The sequence below is a fragment of the Cuculus canorus genome, chromosome 19, assembly GCF_017976375.1.
Source record: "Cuculus canorus isolate bCucCan1 chromosome 19, bCucCan1.pri, whole genome shotgun sequence".
In the NCBI taxonomy this organism is placed as follows: domain Eukaryota; kingdom Metazoa; phylum Chordata; class Aves; order Cuculiformes; family Cuculidae; genus Cuculus; species Cuculus canorus.
Window position 1 is genome coordinate 4,568,361 of NC_071419.1, and position 13,542 is coordinate 4,581,902.

The following is a 13,542-nucleotide window of genomic DNA, read 5'->3' on the forward strand; positions in this document are numbered from 1 at the left end:
TAATTGTTGGATAATTGTCTGTGTGTAACGTGCAGGGATGCTGTCACGCTGACACTTAATCCTGTACTTTGCTCCTGTCTTCCTAAACCCACCTTTGTGACTGATCCCAAACACTTTCTAAAATGCAGATTCCTAGCCAATGTTTTGCTTTGCTGTTTGGCTTTTGCATTTTCCTCTCCCTCCAGCCAGCGAGAAGAGACGAAGGCAGATTCGCTGCTGCTCTCTGCCTTGCTCCTGTGAGGGTCCCTCACATCACAGCCCTTCCTCCAGGCTTGCAAACCCTGGCAGTGTCTTAGAGCTCGTTATTAAACCTCCGTGTGAAGACGTGGGCTTTGACACCGTGCCGTGTACTAGAACATTCACCAGAGAGCAGAAGAGTTTATTGCACGGAGCAGGAATTCCTCCCCGGTGTAGTCACCAACGCTTTGAACTCTGGTGGGGAGCTGGGGAGCTCGCTGTTGCTCGCACAGCCTGGGTCTATCTGCAGTTGGAAGAGGCGGTCTCAACCCAGGCAAGCCATCTGGTGCGGACCTCCAGTTTCATATTTCAGGGAATGAACTCCTGCAGAGTTCACTTATGCCTGCTTTTGCAAAAGCCTGTGACTGCAGAATTGGGCGTCTGATAGCCCTAAGTTAAACATGTGGTTTTCCCTTGTGCCCTTCCATCAAGAGGCCCTTTTGCTGCTGTACGGAGAGGAGCAGCATTGCACACCGAGCAGAAGAAGTCACACTAAAGTGTTCATTTTTGATGTCTTTCCATTTTTTGGTGCCCGTTTTGAAATGCATTGGATCTCTTTTTCCAGGATGCTGAGTCCCTTCTGTGCGAGTTTGCTGGAAGGTCCAAATGCCGTAACCATCAATGTGCTTAAAGTTAGTGCTTTCACAGAAAACCTTTGCTGAATCTCGTTACAGCTGTTTAAAGTGCTATCTGAGCCTGTTCGCTGCATCTCTTCTACCAGCGTGGTGCCCTAAGCAGAAGGGATGTTCACTTGTATCTCTGCCATGGTGTGGTGCTCAGTTATTGAAGTTGAACCTGTGGTGGAGGAGGGTTTGCATGCGGGTACTGGGCTGCGTTTCTTCCCCACGTGAGAGTGATGAGGCCCTGGCCCAGGTTGCCCAGGAAAGTTGTGGCTGCCCCATCCCTGGAGGTGTTCCAGGCCAGGTTAGATGGAGCTTGGAGCAACCTGACCCTGTGGGAGGTATCCCTGCCCATGGCAGGGGGTTGGAACTGGATGGGCTTTAAGGTCCCTTCCAACCCAAACTATTCTATGATTCTTGGCGGCCAGCACATACTTAAGCCACAGTTCAAGGGTTTGTGTCTCTCCCAGCCTTGCTCCTGCCCCACGGCTCATCCGCAAAGGGAGAAACGTGCTTTTGGTGCACATGTTGGAGTGCGACTTCACTGGCTCCATCCTGCTGCTGCTGTTGCTTTTTGCTTTGCTGATTTTTAACCAACATGTGCGGAATGCACAATCAGCATCTTGGAGAAGCGGTGGTAGGAAAGAGGAAGCTCACGCAGAATATAAATAGCTAAATTTTAAAACGTACCAGTGTAGCAGCTCGCCTGGCTCTTGGTGTGAGCCTGGCTGGAGACTGCTGGGAAGCTGCATACTTCGTGTGTGGTTTGCAAAGGGGGAACTTTGGAGGATATCACACAAGTCAGCAAGGCAAAAAAATGAATGAATCCAACAGTCTCAAATATGGGAAGGAAATGAAATTTGCTTCTACGCACATGAAAATTGGGTGTATCCTCTGCATGTGACATGAAATAGAGTGTAAACCTAAGCACGGTTATGGCAATACTTTCCACTGTTGTTGCAGAGCAGCTGCTGATGATTCATGGATTGATCCTGGCACATTTTTTTCCTCCCATATGATTTGATTTCATTATTAATTTAATTGCGTGCAACAAGCATCTGATTTGTCTTGATATTTGTGTCTGGGCTTTACAGCCGCCCAGGCAAATCTGTTTATTGAACTTCACAGCATTCTGGTCCTGCTTTATCCAGAGGTTTCCTCCAGCCCAAAGGCATGACGGGAAGATAGGCAGAGCAGGGCTGATCTGCAGGTTGGTTGATAAGGACTGGGAGAGCGCCCGGAGAGCTGATGTGAAGCACTGGTGGTCGTGATCCCCCTTCTCTATCACTGCCTCTTTGGCAGTGGTCTTGTGTGCTCAAGCGGCATCTATTCCTTTTGCTTCTGGAGGACAGCACAGCCATGGGCACCAGGGGCTGATGGTCTCTGTGGACAAACTGGGAAGAGTTCCCACAGCTTTCCTTTCTTTTTGCTGGGCACAGCATTTATAGGTGGATGACGACTGACTTGGACTTGAGTCCATGACTGTAGGTGGCTGATCTAGAGTGGACACAAGGCTGTAGCAGTACCAGCAGCTCTCTCCCAAGATCATGTCAGTCCCCCCAGTTTCTAGCTAAGGCATCTCTGCTTGTGGCGTTGGGGGTGACTCACCTGGAATTAAGATCATCTTGTTCCTTTGAGCTTTTGTTGAGGCTTTTGATGAAGAGGTGATGGAGGAGAAGCCCACCCCTCTTGGCTGCTGGTGCCTTACCTGCATACCAAGTTCACCTTCTCGCTGATGTGTTTAAATGGCTTCATCATAGCCACACCAGGGCCAATTTCATGGAGTGATCGCTCTGGTGGGGCTCCCAGCACAGAGGTGATATGGGGCTGCAGAGGAGCAGGGAGTCAGGGTGGGCTCAGGGCTGCCAGCCTCCATGTGCCAGGGCCAGTTCAGGTGGCATCGTCAGCCCAGGGCATTTATTTGGGCAAGAAAGGAGGTGTATTTTCATGTCACGCTGTCTAGGAAGGCACAGGGCATGCTGTGCTTTGTGGGTGCCTTTTCCATTCTTGAAATTCAGACCTGTTTATACTTGAACATAAATGTACGCTCTAATTAATCCCAGAGCGAAGAACAAGATTGGGACTGTCACAGGCATCCAGAAGGATGTCTGTCTGTCCACCGACTTGTGGGGGTACCGCTAGGGTTGGTCTGGGACCCGATGCACCCCAGGAAAGATTTCTGATGTTCACAGCACAGCAGAAGCCTCACAACCCTTCGAGCTTCAGCAGACCAGAGCTCTTAGCCTGGCACAAAGTGAGAAGAGCAGGTTCAGCAGAAAGCGAGGAAGAAGTCCAGTAACCCTTCCCGGGGGGAATTCTCTGTCCTCATTCATTACAGCCGTGAATGAGAGGCTTTTTAAAGTTTTCCCTTGCTTTTCGAGTTGGCTGTGGTTCCCTGCCTTAATTCCTTGCTTATAACAAGCCCTGAACTTGATCAGGATGTGATAACAGCGCAGTGACCGCTGCTGTGATGGTGGCGATCAAGGATGAGGGTTAAAGAGTGTGTTAGGTACAGGTTCGACGTGTCAGCTCGGGGTGATGTTCAACACTTTCTGCTCAGTGTCTCTGGATGTGCAGCAGCATCTGAAGCCGAGCCCTGGGTACGACCATTCCCATGTTCATAGGGAGCGGTGTGGGAGGAGGATTTTTTGCAAGGAGCAGGGATGCTCCTGGGGCTGCATCCCAGGTCGCCCTCAGCAGCTCCTTCCCCAGCAAGCTCTGTGTTACTGCCATTGCTGAGGGGTTTTGTGCTCTTGAGAGGCAGGGAAAGCTCTGGGCTGGGTTCTGGCCCTTGGCTGGCAGCGTTATACGCGGGAGGGACTTGTCCTTGAGCCTCTGCACCCCAGCTTGTGGCCACCTGCCCCTGCTAACCAGCTTATTGCTTTTGGGCATCTTCCCTATCTGCTGAACAGTGGGTTTTGCCGCGTGTTACACCGTGTCCCGCCATTTGGCGTGGGGGATGGAGGGCGGAGGAGATCCCCACGGTGTTTAAAATGATCTGAATAAATCCTCTTAAGAGAGGCACTGACTCAGCAGAGTGTGGTGAGAGAGAAGGAGGAGGAGGGAACTGAATTATCCTTGTGGGGCTGGAGCCACTGCTGAACCCCGCACTGGCACATGGCGGTGGGGAAGCTGAGCAGGCATATGCCTGGGAACCTGCCCCAAGAAGCATCATCCCCTCTTTCCTCACCAAGTTTTATGTGACCTTCATAGCTGGTTCAGACTGTGACACAGAGGTGCCTGTCCCCAGGGGTGCAAGGACCTGTCCTGGCTGTGACCAGACCCACCCTGGTGCTGCTCCCCGAGGTTTGCTCGCAGCTTTGAGCTCCCCGCTTGGATTTCTGCCTTGTGTGCGTGGCCAGCACTGCCAAAGCTGGTGGGCAGCTTGGTTCCGTGGTCGTTATTTATTACCAAAGGTAGCTGAGGTACTCAGTTCCCACTGGGGCAGATTACCAGATTATGGTCAGACTGGGCAGCAGTGTTGCCTTATGGCAAAGGCAAAGGCTTGGGGAGAGGGAAGCAGCCGGGCTGCGTACGAGGGGTGCTGCCACCCACCCTTCTCACTGCCTGCCGAGGGGTCTCTGCCCAACACTGGTGCCACCTTGGTTTGCAGAAGGTCTGATATGCAGAGACAGGGGACACAGAACAGACCGAGAGCAGCATCCGAAAATCTTGGCTCTGCTGTGCGTAGGCTCAGGTGGGCCCAGGGTTACTCTGGCCAGGAAGACTGGTGTCGCCGGGTTTGCATTTTTGAGCGAGCAAGGGAGTCTCTCCCTGCCTGCCAGCTGTTGCCTTTGGCTTGCTGAGGTGCCTCATGAGCCCTCAAGAGCATCTCTGTCACGCTTCGCCCTCCTTATCTCGTGGTGTATCTTGTCTTCCCGTGCAGAGCTCCACACAGGAGATCGGAGAAGAGCTGGAGGATGGTGTGATCTACAGCATATCACTCCGGAAAGTGCAGCTCCATCACACGGCCAACAAAGGGCAGCGGTGGCTGGGGGTAAGCTGGGGCCTCCACCAACCTCCTGCCACGCGGTGTTTTCAGATATTTCCCTGCCAGAGACACAGTGACCTGATGTCAGGGCTTGGCAGAGTCAATACCAGCCCATGTCTTGCCCTCTTCTTGCTCCCCATACACTCTTGTCCAGGAGGTTCCTTCCAAGCCTTATTTGAGAGTCATGTATTTATTTGGGAGCAGAGGTGCAGAAGCACCCGCTGGCCTCTGCCCCACAGCAAGGGGCGTGGGGGAAACAATGCGAAGCCCCATTTTGCACAATAGGGCAGCCCTGATTTGCATGTGGATTTCAGCAACCTTAAGGCCTTTCCTGGGATTTCCCAAACGTACGAGTCTTCTCAGCTGAGTTGCTGTATTTGGTGTCTGAGGAGACCCAACTCCGCTTTCCCCAGGCCCATCACAAGAGCCCCGGTGTCCGTAGGGGTCTGTGGTCCCAGCCGAGACCCAAAAGCAGCTTGTGAAGCTGCTGGGACTGCATTGTGCTTGAACGTGTCTGTCCTTATGCAGCCCACTGACTTCTGCTCTTGTCCCAGCAGTTTGAGAATGAGTCGGCCTTAAACCTCTACGAGACGTGTAAGGTGCGGACAATAAAAGCTGGGACCTTGGAGAAGCTGGTGGAGTACCTGGTCTCGGCCTTCAAGGGCAATGACTCCACCTACGTCACCATCTTCCTGTGCACTTACCGAGCCTTCGCCACCACCAAGCAAGTGCTGGACCTGCTCCTCAACAGGTGAGGATGCCCTGAGCCCCAAAATGCGGCTGGGACGGCCACTGTCTGAGCCCCCTTGGCCAGGAGCGCCACAGCATCTTCTGCTGCCATGCCTTGAAGAGCAGGTGGGCTTCTTGCAACCCATCAGCAGGAAGATTTTGGATCAGGGCAGAGAGGACACAACTTCCCAGTGAGCTGGAGCCTTTCCGGCTGGTACCCTGCTGTGAGGTGGCAGTGCTGGCTGTTTCCCGCTTCCTATAATGCAGGAGCTGTGGCAGACTGGAGGGAGTGGGATGGTGCCTGGGAGATTCATCCTGACCCCCTGGCAGAGCTAGGGGTGGTGTGGAGGGAGAAGAGGCAACGATGAGACACAGCTGAGTCCACAATGCTCACTGCCTCCTCGCTATTCCCCACTAGGTATGGCAAACTCCACGTGCAGGCGAACGGGGACCATGCCAGGCATGCCGTGGACGAGAGGATGGAGCTAAAAAAGTAAGTCTGACTGTGCAATGGGTGAACAAGATGAGTGGTTCTGGTGGTAGCTCTTTGGTTCTTGTACAAAGGCAAAGGTGCTCCTGGTGCTCCTGGGGTTACACATAGGTTTCTCCTGGCACCCAGTTCTCATGCAGGTTTGCCTGTTTCCCCCCTCCCTGCAGTACGATTTCCTCCATCCTGGGCGCTTGGCTGGACCAGTACTCAGAGGACTTCCGCAAGCCTCCAGACTTCACCTGCCTCAAGCAGCTCATCTCCTACGTGCGCCACAACATTCCTGGCTCGGACCTGGAGCGCCGAGCCCGCATCCTGCTTGCCCAGTTCCAGCAGCAAGAGCAAAGCGAGTCCGAGGTGGAAGGTGGGTTCTTTCCCTGTTTGAAGGTTATTTGGGGCTGCAGTTGGATACAGTGCTACTGGTTGGCATTGAGGGGCTCCTAAACCTTGGGTCTTGCCACATAGTTGAGCCCCCATTAAGCCCTGCCTGTGTTTACATGAAGGTACATCGGAAAGCTAATCCACCTGAACTTGGAGTGGGATTTCTAAACGGATTAGCTTATCTGCCTTTAATCCTCTGCAGACACTTGTGTCCAGGTTTAAAATGTCTATCCTTTTATCTGAGACTCATTTCTCGAGGTGCAAAGCTGGGTGGGAATTAAGAGCCCGGGAGGTGGGAGATGGGTGCCTGCAAAGGCTGGCGTGGGTTCTGGCTCATGGCAGTGCTGTGGTGCTCAGCTTCACGCCCTCTCTTGCAGCTGTGGACCATGGCAGCTGCACCTTCCAGCTGGTGGAGGAGAACGGGGTCGGGGATGGGAAGCCAGATTTCCTCTCCTTCTCCCCAGAGATGGTGGCAGAACAGTTCACGCTGATGGATGCTGTGAGTATTCATTCAACAGCCAGATCGATGGTGCTTTGCCCGCTGCTTGGGGCGCAGGCCTATCTCTTCCTTTCTGCATTTTTCCTTCTGGCCTGTTTTCTTCCCAGAGATCCCAAAGAGACTTGTTTCCATCCCTTTATCTTCCAGGAGCTGTTTAAGAAAGTGGTGCCTTACCACTGCCTGGGCTGCATCTGGTCCCAGCGAGACAAGAAGGGCAAAGAGCACCTGGCGCCCACCATCCGTGCCACCGTCTCGCAGTTCAATAGCGTGGCCAACTGTGTCATCGCCACGTGTCTTGGAGACCGGTCCCTGAAGCCGCAGCAGAGGGCTAAAGTGGTGGAGCGGTGGATCGAAGTGGCTCGGGTAAGACAGCCTGCTGTCCTGCTCACCCCTTGCCTTGGTCCAAGGGCTGAGGTTTTGTGGTGTGTGAATCCCAGCAGATCCCTGGGTTTTCTTTAACACTGAGTTGTGTCATCTGCTTGTCTCCCCCCAGGAGTGCCGCATCCTGAAGAACTTCTCCTCCCTCCGAGCCATCCTCTCGGCTCTGCAGTGCAATGCTGTTCACCGGCTGAAGAAGACCTGGGACGAGGTCCTACGGTAAGCAGTGCCTGCTGGGCTTCTGCAGCCAAAGGGAGGTTTCGAGGGGGAGTTCGTGCTGTAGCTGTGGCCCTTGAATGTGTAGATGGGATCATCTCAGCTCCAGCATTGCCTCTTGGGAGTGTGCTTAAAACCCAGGGACCAGTGTAATGTGTCAGGGACCTAAGGAGGGTGAGGAAATAAAAGCCCCACGACCCCCTCCTCCTCTCCATGCAGAACACCCTGGAACAGCACCCTAACAGCAAGGTCCTGCTAGAGCTGTGAGCATGGTGGGGTGCTTTGGGTGAGCAAAAGAGAGCCCAAGGAGGAGACCCCGGGGTGGCACAGTTGCTGACTTCTTGTGTTTTTACCCGAGTAGGGAGAGCTTCCGCACTTTCCATGAGCTCTCCGAGATCTTCTCCGATGAGAACAACCACTCGCTGAGCCGGGAGCTTCTCATCAAGGTATGGGGAAGCAGCACCCGCATTGCCCTGTCTCTGGCAAGGAGCTCGGGCTGATCCTGGCAGAAGTTTCCATGATGCTCCAGCCACCAAACTAAAGCCCTGGTAGTGCTGCCAGGGTTGCGGCATGGGTGCAGGCAGGAACTGCTGAGTCTGAGAAGCAGGCATGGGTTTGGGATCATGCTGGGCTTTTTGCATCTCTGCCCAAAAGTCCTCATTGCCTGAAGCTTGCAGGACAATTCAGCAAGCAGAGAGAAGCAGTGGGGTAGGATCCAGTGCACCAGGTGATGGCTTGTCCCTAGAGGCAGCTGCATTAACAGCTCAGTGCGAAGTCCTCTTGATTTCAGGTGGGGTTTGGTAGGGTTTGTGAAAGGCTGCAGCAAAAGTGTCCTTCCCTATGGAGCCCCTCTGCAGCTTTCCAGTCTCGCTCCAGTTTTGGGGCTGAGAGGACACAAAATGCAAAAGGGAACAAAACATCCCATTGAGGCGCTATTTATACAGAGCTGGAAATGGCAGCAGCGGTTCCTATTCACTAAGCCTCTCCTCCCTGTGAGCCATGAAAAGGCTCAGCTGCGATTTCCTCCTCTTCCCTTCATCCCTCTTGTTGTTGTTGTACCAATAAAAGAAGGGGTGAATTTTAGCTCATCTATTGGAGCAATTTCACCCCTTGCACTGATCCTCACCTCTCCCCACCATCCAGGAGGGCACGTCCAAATTTGCCACCTTGGAGATCAACCCGAAGAGGGCTCAGAAGCGGCAGCAGCAGCAGCGCGAGATGGTGAGTCTGGCGCAGCTGCCCCCATGACCCCTGCCCGGGCTGCTCTTTGCTGACTTTGCTGTCCCTTCTGTCCCCACAGGGCGTGATGCAGGGCACCATTCCTTATCTTGGCACCTTCCTTACGGACCTGGTCATGCTTGACACCGCCATGAAGGATTTCCTGGACGTACGTACCTTCTTCTCTATCTTCTGCTTCCTCTCCTCCCTCTGCACAGCTGCCCCAGAGCCTGGGCTGATAAATGGAGGGCTGGTCCCCCATGTGTCCGGTGTCCGGCACTGCAATCCCTGTGTGTCCAGTGTCCGGCACTGCATCCCACGTGTCCGGTGTCCGATACAGCACATTGCACACCCCCTTCTGTCAGCCTGTGGAAATGAGCCACTGTCGCGTTGCCTTGGTAGGGATGCCCGCGCGGCAGTGGCAGCGAGCTGAGGGACAGGGAGGTATTTTCCTGCCTGCTCCACACTGACGCTGGGCTCCTTCTTTTTCAGGGCGGGCTGATCAACTTTGAGAAGAGAAGGAAGGTGAGAGCTTTGCCCTGGCAGCAGCAGCACTGTGGGGTGCAGGGAGCTGGGCTTGTGTGGTGCAAGCTCAGGCTGTGCCAGTCACTTTGGAGTTGATCCCTCTCCATTTTTGGGAAGGGGGATTGCGGTCCTTCACATCTGCCTCTGTACGTGGGGCTGGCTTGTTTGTGCAGTGGGCTGGAGCTGGAAAACGGCTCTGATCTCACAGCCTCTGTTCACTGCAGGAGTTTGAAGTCATTGCCCAGATCAAGCTGCTTCAGTCAGCCTGCAACAACTACAGCTTCACGCGGGAGGACCAGTTTGTGGAGTGGTTCCATAGCCTGGAGCGGCTCAGTGAGGCTGAGAGGTGAGTGCCAGTGAGTTCTGGGGCTGTGCCTCTGCCACCAGAGCATCAGGAGGTCCTACTGTTCATCTCTTCTGGCTGCTGAGCAGCAGCTGCCTCATGCTCCACTCCCTGCACTCCCTCACCCTGCCGGCACGGTGTTTGCCACGGCTGCGGCAGCACAGAGGGCTCACGCTCTTCTCTCTCCGCTCCCAGCTATGGGCTGTCGTGTGAGATCGAGCCGCTGTCCGAGTCAGCCAGCAACACTTTGAAGGCGAAGAAAAACACGGGCATCATCAAGCGATGGAGCGAGTGAGTAGGCTCATCCCTGGCGGGACACAGGGTGGGAAGCAGGAGCGCAGGGTGACTCTGGCTGAGCCAAACACACCCTCACTCTGCACCTTCTTATTGGCCCCGCGTGTCTCCTGACAGCCGGCAGCCACCAAGCACTGAGCCCTGCGCCAGTGGCAGCTCCCATTCAAAATCCTTCGACCAGCTCAAATGTGGGCAGTACCTGTGCAGCGGGGACGCCACCGACTCCGTGAGTGTCACCTCCGCTGGCTCCAGCAGCTCCGATGTGGAGGAGATCAACATCAGCTTCATTCCCGAGTCCCCCGACTGTCAGGAGAAGAAGGTACGGGACAGCTGGTGGGGTCCAGGCCTCCAGAGGCAGGTGCGGCCATCGTGTGGGGTCTGCCCCTGGTGCTGGGGGGGAGCAGGTGGGGGTCCCAGGGGCTGTTTCTGACCCACCGGGGCTAGGGAGGCCCCTGCCCTTTGCTGCCCTGGCAGCATGGCAAGGCTCTCATGCTTCTGGTGGCTGTAGTCGTGTCGGTCCCCATTGTCACAGGTCAGTGAGATCCCTCTGGCCTCCCTCCCCCAGCGCTGGTACGCCCCGTCTGTGGCCGACGGAGAAGCTAAAACCACTGTGTCCTCCGCATCCCCTCTCCTCCCTGCCCTCCAGTTCTGGGAATCCACCTCCCTCTCCTCCCTGGACACGTCAGGCATTGGCTCGGGCTCCAGCAGTGCCTCGTCCTCTTCTGTCTCCTCCACGCCGGTGACGGCCTCTCGCACCCACAAGCGCTCGGTCTCCGGCATCTCCAGCTACTCCTCCCTCTCGCTGCCTCTCTACAACCAGCAGGTCGACGACTGCTGCATCATCCGCGTCAGCCTGGCTGTAGACAACGGCAACATGTACAAGAGCATCCTGGTTAGCACGGGGCACCCGCGGTGACACCGGGGAAGGGTTGCACACCCTGCTGGGACACGGGCACGGGGCATTTTGGGAGGAGATGCAGTGGGAGGCTTTGGAGTGTTGTGCACCCCCCAGGTTAATAATGCTCTGCACTCACAGGTGACGAGCCAGGATAAGACCCCGGTTGTTATTCGCAAGGCCATGGCCAAACACAACTTGGATGGGGATCGACCTGAAGACTATGAGCTTGTTCAGATCATCTCGGAGGAGAGAGGTGAGTGCCAGGGTGTCATGGGCTTTCCTGGGGTGCATGTCACTGGCTGACTGTGCCGCGCTATAGCCTCAGCAGCACTGGGTCAGAGAAAGGCTGCAAGGTGACAGCAAAGGGATCCCAGCATTCAGGGACAACTGTCAGCCCCACTCTGGGCCACTTTCAGGGAAAGGATACCCGACTTATCCCCATCTTTGGTCACTTCCAGAGCTGAAGATCCCCGACAACGCCAACGTCTTCTATGCCATGAACTCTGCCGCCAACTACGACTTTGTGCTCAAGAAGCGGGGCTTCTCCAAGGGGGTGAAGATCAAGCATGGCTCCAGCTCCACCCTGCCCAGGATGAAGCAGAAGGGCCTGAAGATCGCCAAAGGCATCTTCTAGCCTCAGCCCCACTGCCACCCATCACCGACGGGGCCTTGGGGGCAGGCTGCTCCGGGCACGGCTGTGGCCGGTCCTTGTGCCGCCCGGCAGGGCGAGAGGAGCGACCCTTGCCTGCAGGGGATGGCCGTGCATCTCCCTCTCGCACCAAGAGCCGGGGCGCTTTGGGAACCAGTGTCAGCCTCTGCCTCTCTCTGCACAAACTCCCGATTCAATCAGGTCTTTTTTTCTACCCAGGAAGGCAGCAGAGGGGATATCTCTTTTATTTTCCTTTTTTTTTTAACCCTTCCACGGTGTGACACTAGTCCAGCCGCCAGCCAGCCCAGAGCTGGAGCCCGCCTCTGCCGTAGGTGCCTTGTGTCCGAGCGAGCTGGGGAGCGGCAACTCGCAGAGAGGCTGTTTGCAAGGAGCAGCGCACGAGCCATCGCCTCTCCCACATGAGCTGGGCTGCCTGTGGAGTCCTTCCCGCCTTCCAGTACTGTTTTACCTCCACGTTCTTCCTCCCTGGGATAACTGGCATCACCACCGCCACGCAGCTCTGCTTCTCCTTCTGCTGGGAGAAGCTGTGGATGCCCTGGGTGTTTTGGATGAGGAGGCAAGCTGGAGAGGTCACAGCCGCGCGCCAGCCGGAGTGCTGTGGAGGAGAGCCGTGTCCATGCTGTGATGAAGTGGGTGCCTCATGCTCTTGACGACTGGAAGCCTGCGTAGTCTCGCTCCTTTCCCGATCCAGTGCATCCTCCAGCTGGAATTCGACGGCCCGCGTTCAAACTTGCACCAAAGATCAAATACCAGTGTCTCTTCTACCGGCGGGGGAAGCTTTGCGCTGTGCCCCCAGCGCTGCCAGCCTGAGGAGGAGGAGGAGAGCATATATCTGTCTGAACTTGTGTAAATAGAGACCTTGGTTGCTGCGTAGGTGGGCGAGGAGCTGGAGAGCTTGGGGTGCTCCGGGTACCCCAGCTGCCACCACCTGATCTGCAGAAAGTGCCACTCACCTTGGGCTTTAACCAGACTTTTTCAAACACTGACCATGGGAGAAGCAGCAAAGAGACTTTTTTTTTGTATAAAACAAAAAAGTTTACTGATTTCTTTTTTTTTTGGCAATATTTATTGGTTGTAAATAGAAGAGATGAACTTGTACATTTTACTAATCCAGCCTCCCCCTGCCCTGCAGCCCAGTCCCTCTGTCCCTTTCCACTCCCCTCCCAACCCTGCTATTTAAGGCTGCTGGGAGGGATGTTGGCAGCAGCGGTGTCACTGCCATGCTGGTGGGGTGCAGGCCCTGCTGGCCACCCCTTCCTCCTTTCTATACCACTATTTGCTCAAGCAGGGGCAGAGATGCTTGTTTTAATCATTGTAGGAAACACTAACTGAAGGGGAACCTTTTTTTTGCTTCTGGCTCCATCTCAGTGGTTTTTTTTAAGCGCTACCTTCTAGCACAGCCTTTCTGTTTCCCGTCTGTCCGTGCTGCTGGGTAGATGCAGCGCCTTCTGCAGCTCCACCAGAGGGACCTGGGGCTGCAGCAGTGCTGCGCGGCCGCTCTCGGGGGGGGCTGGTGGCAGGAGCTGGGCTGTGGACACTGGGTGGGGAGAGGCTGCTTGGGTACGAGCGTGGCTGGCACTGAGCTCTCCCAGCCCCATGTCCCCTTGGGTGGCATCGCCCGGTGCTGCACATGATGGGAGCCCCTGGCTCCCTGACGCAGGGGCAGCCTCCCGCCTCCCACCCTGCCCAGAGCCTGGCTCCTGCCCTTGGGCATCAGCCCCCCCAGGGCCTTCCCTCTGCTCTGTGCCTGCCCCCTTCCCTCTCCTCCCCCTGGTGTCCTCCAGCAGCCCCGCATCACTGGAGGGACTGGCTGTACCATATGTATTTTGTACCACTTCAATGAAGGAGCACACTGCCCAGTGTGACTTGTACACAGCAATGTAATTAGTCTTTGCAATAAAATACTGATGCTTAGATGTCTCTGCCCCAAGGCAGGGATTGTCCTGTCCTCCTTCCCCAAAATGCTGTCACAGTTTCCCAGAGAAAGAAGAGTAGACCTGACTGAACAGAAGGGCAGCACCCGCCTTAGGGACTCCAGGGGCACTCCTGCCTTAGG

At 55.4% G+C, this 13,542-nt stretch overlaps 1 protein-coding gene across 6 annotated transcripts in view; it reads left to right on the forward strand.

Moving 5' to 3' along the window:
* RALGDS (ral guanine nucleotide dissociation stimulator) overlaps nucleotides 1-13,525 on the forward strand; it is a 65,482-nt gene extending 51,957 nt beyond the window's left edge. For 3 of the 6 annotated variants that reach the window (XM_054084034.1, XM_054084030.1, XM_054084033.1), the window contains exons 2-18: nucleotides 4,744-4,854; nucleotides 5,406-5,599; nucleotides 5,996-6,070; nucleotides 6,235-6,428; nucleotides 6,823-6,944; nucleotides 7,092-7,307; nucleotides 7,438-7,541; nucleotides 7,900-7,984; nucleotides 8,682-8,759; nucleotides 8,839-8,925; nucleotides 9,249-9,281; nucleotides 9,506-9,627; nucleotides 9,820-9,915; nucleotides 10,036-10,237; nucleotides 10,451-10,810; nucleotides 10,955-11,069; nucleotides 11,275-13,525. In XM_054084034.1, the coding sequence (XP_053940009.1) occupies nucleotides 4,744-4,854; nucleotides 5,406-5,599; nucleotides 5,996-6,070; nucleotides 6,235-6,428; nucleotides 6,823-6,944; nucleotides 7,092-7,307; nucleotides 7,438-7,541; nucleotides 7,900-7,984; nucleotides 8,682-8,759; nucleotides 8,839-8,925; nucleotides 9,249-9,281; nucleotides 9,506-9,627; nucleotides 9,820-9,915; nucleotides 10,036-10,237; nucleotides 10,451-10,810; nucleotides 10,955-11,069; nucleotides 11,275-11,450 (2,370 nt within the window). In that variant the 3' untranslated portion in view covers nucleotides 11,451-13,525. Of the gene's footprint in view, nucleotides 1-2,993; nucleotides 3,458-4,743; nucleotides 4,855-5,405; nucleotides 5,600-5,995; nucleotides 6,071-6,234; nucleotides 6,429-6,822; nucleotides 6,945-7,091; nucleotides 7,308-7,437; nucleotides 7,542-7,899; nucleotides 7,985-8,681; nucleotides 8,760-8,838; nucleotides 8,926-9,248; nucleotides 9,282-9,505; nucleotides 9,628-9,819; nucleotides 9,916-10,035; nucleotides 10,238-10,450; nucleotides 10,811-10,954; nucleotides 11,070-11,274 lie in introns of those variants that run through there. The other 3 variants (XM_054084031.1, XM_054084029.1, XM_054084032.1) reach the window with 3 other exon arrangements.
* The last annotated feature ends 17 nt before the right edge of the window (nucleotides 13,526-13,542 follow it).